The sequence below is a fragment of the Nematolebias whitei genome, chromosome 14 (assembly GCF_014905685.2).
Source record: "Nematolebias whitei isolate Nwh7 chromosome 14, NemWhi1, whole genome shotgun sequence".
NCBI lineage: Eukaryota > Metazoa > Chordata > Actinopteri > Cyprinodontiformes > Rivulidae > Nematolebias > Nematolebias whitei.
The window spans coordinates 7,109,251-7,110,259 of NC_056511.1; the positions used below are offsets into that span (position 1 = coordinate 7,109,251).

General features: G+C 46.2%; 1 protein-coding gene across 1 annotated transcript in view; it reads left to right on the forward strand.

Annotated features, from left to right (window-relative positions):
* The first annotated feature begins 413 nt into the window (after positions 1-413).
* Positions 414-1,009, forward strand: part of elmod1 (ELMO/CED-12 domain containing 1) — a 15,385-nt gene continuing 14,789 nt past the window's right edge. The window contains exon 1 of the mRNA XM_037688242.1: positions 414-430. Coding sequence (XP_037544170.1) covers positions 414-430 — 17 coding nt within the window. The remainder of the gene's footprint in view (positions 431-1,009) is intronic.

Below are 1,009 nucleotides of genomic sequence, written 5' to 3' on the forward strand. Positions count from 1 at the left end.
TTGATGTGAGCAATTATTTATTTAAATGATAAGTCGTGATGTGAGGAAGTTTTCAGGTTCAATAAATATCTTCGTGTCTTTGTGTTTGATCATGGAGCAGCAGCGCACGGTCGCTTCTGTCTGACAGAACCCGCAGAGCCCCGCACATCCCGCAGCTGCACCTGAAGGCAGCTCGCGTCGTTCTTAATCTGCGGATTATCCAGACCTCGACCCGTTTCACTGCGGGACGAGCTGGCCCGGTTCGGCTCGGTTCTGCACAGATCCGAACATTGTGTAACAGCGTCATTGTTCCGCGCGCCCGAGCTTCAGCACCTCGGACAGATCCGGACCACCGGGCCTGAAACCAGAACCAAAGCCCCGGAATCTGCTGCAGGTCTGCACTCATCTGGACCAGAACCGGACCTGCGACCATCATGAAGCATTTCCTCAGGTGAGAGGACGTTTCAGGTCCAAACATGGAGGAACCGCCGAGTCTGGGTTAAATCACAGTAATTCAGCTGTAAGCGCGTGCGGCTCTGTCAGGAGGCGTTTGTGACGTTTGTGGTTCTGGACACCCAGATAATAAATCACTGCAATAGTCCAGTCCAGACGTGACAAATGCATGAACCAGTTCTTCCGCATCATTTTTCAACAAGATGTTTCTAATTTTAGTGATCTTACGCAGGTGGAAATGTGAGGAAAACATGTCCTGATCAAAAATAACACCAACATTTTTAACAAAGAGCTGGAGGCCGAATTAATGTCGTCAGAGGAAGTGAAACATCTGACAAACGTATTCCTAAAAACTAAACCTCTGTCTTGTCTGCGTTTAAAAGCAGGACATTTAGGGTAATCCAGGTTTTGATGTCTTTAAGACATGTTGTGGTCCAAGTAGCTGATGGGATTCATTGGGTTTCATGTCAAGTCAACTTTATTTATAGAGCACATTAAAAACAGAACCTGTTATCAAAGTGCTTAACAACAACAACAACAACAACAACAACAACAACAACAACAACAACAACAACAA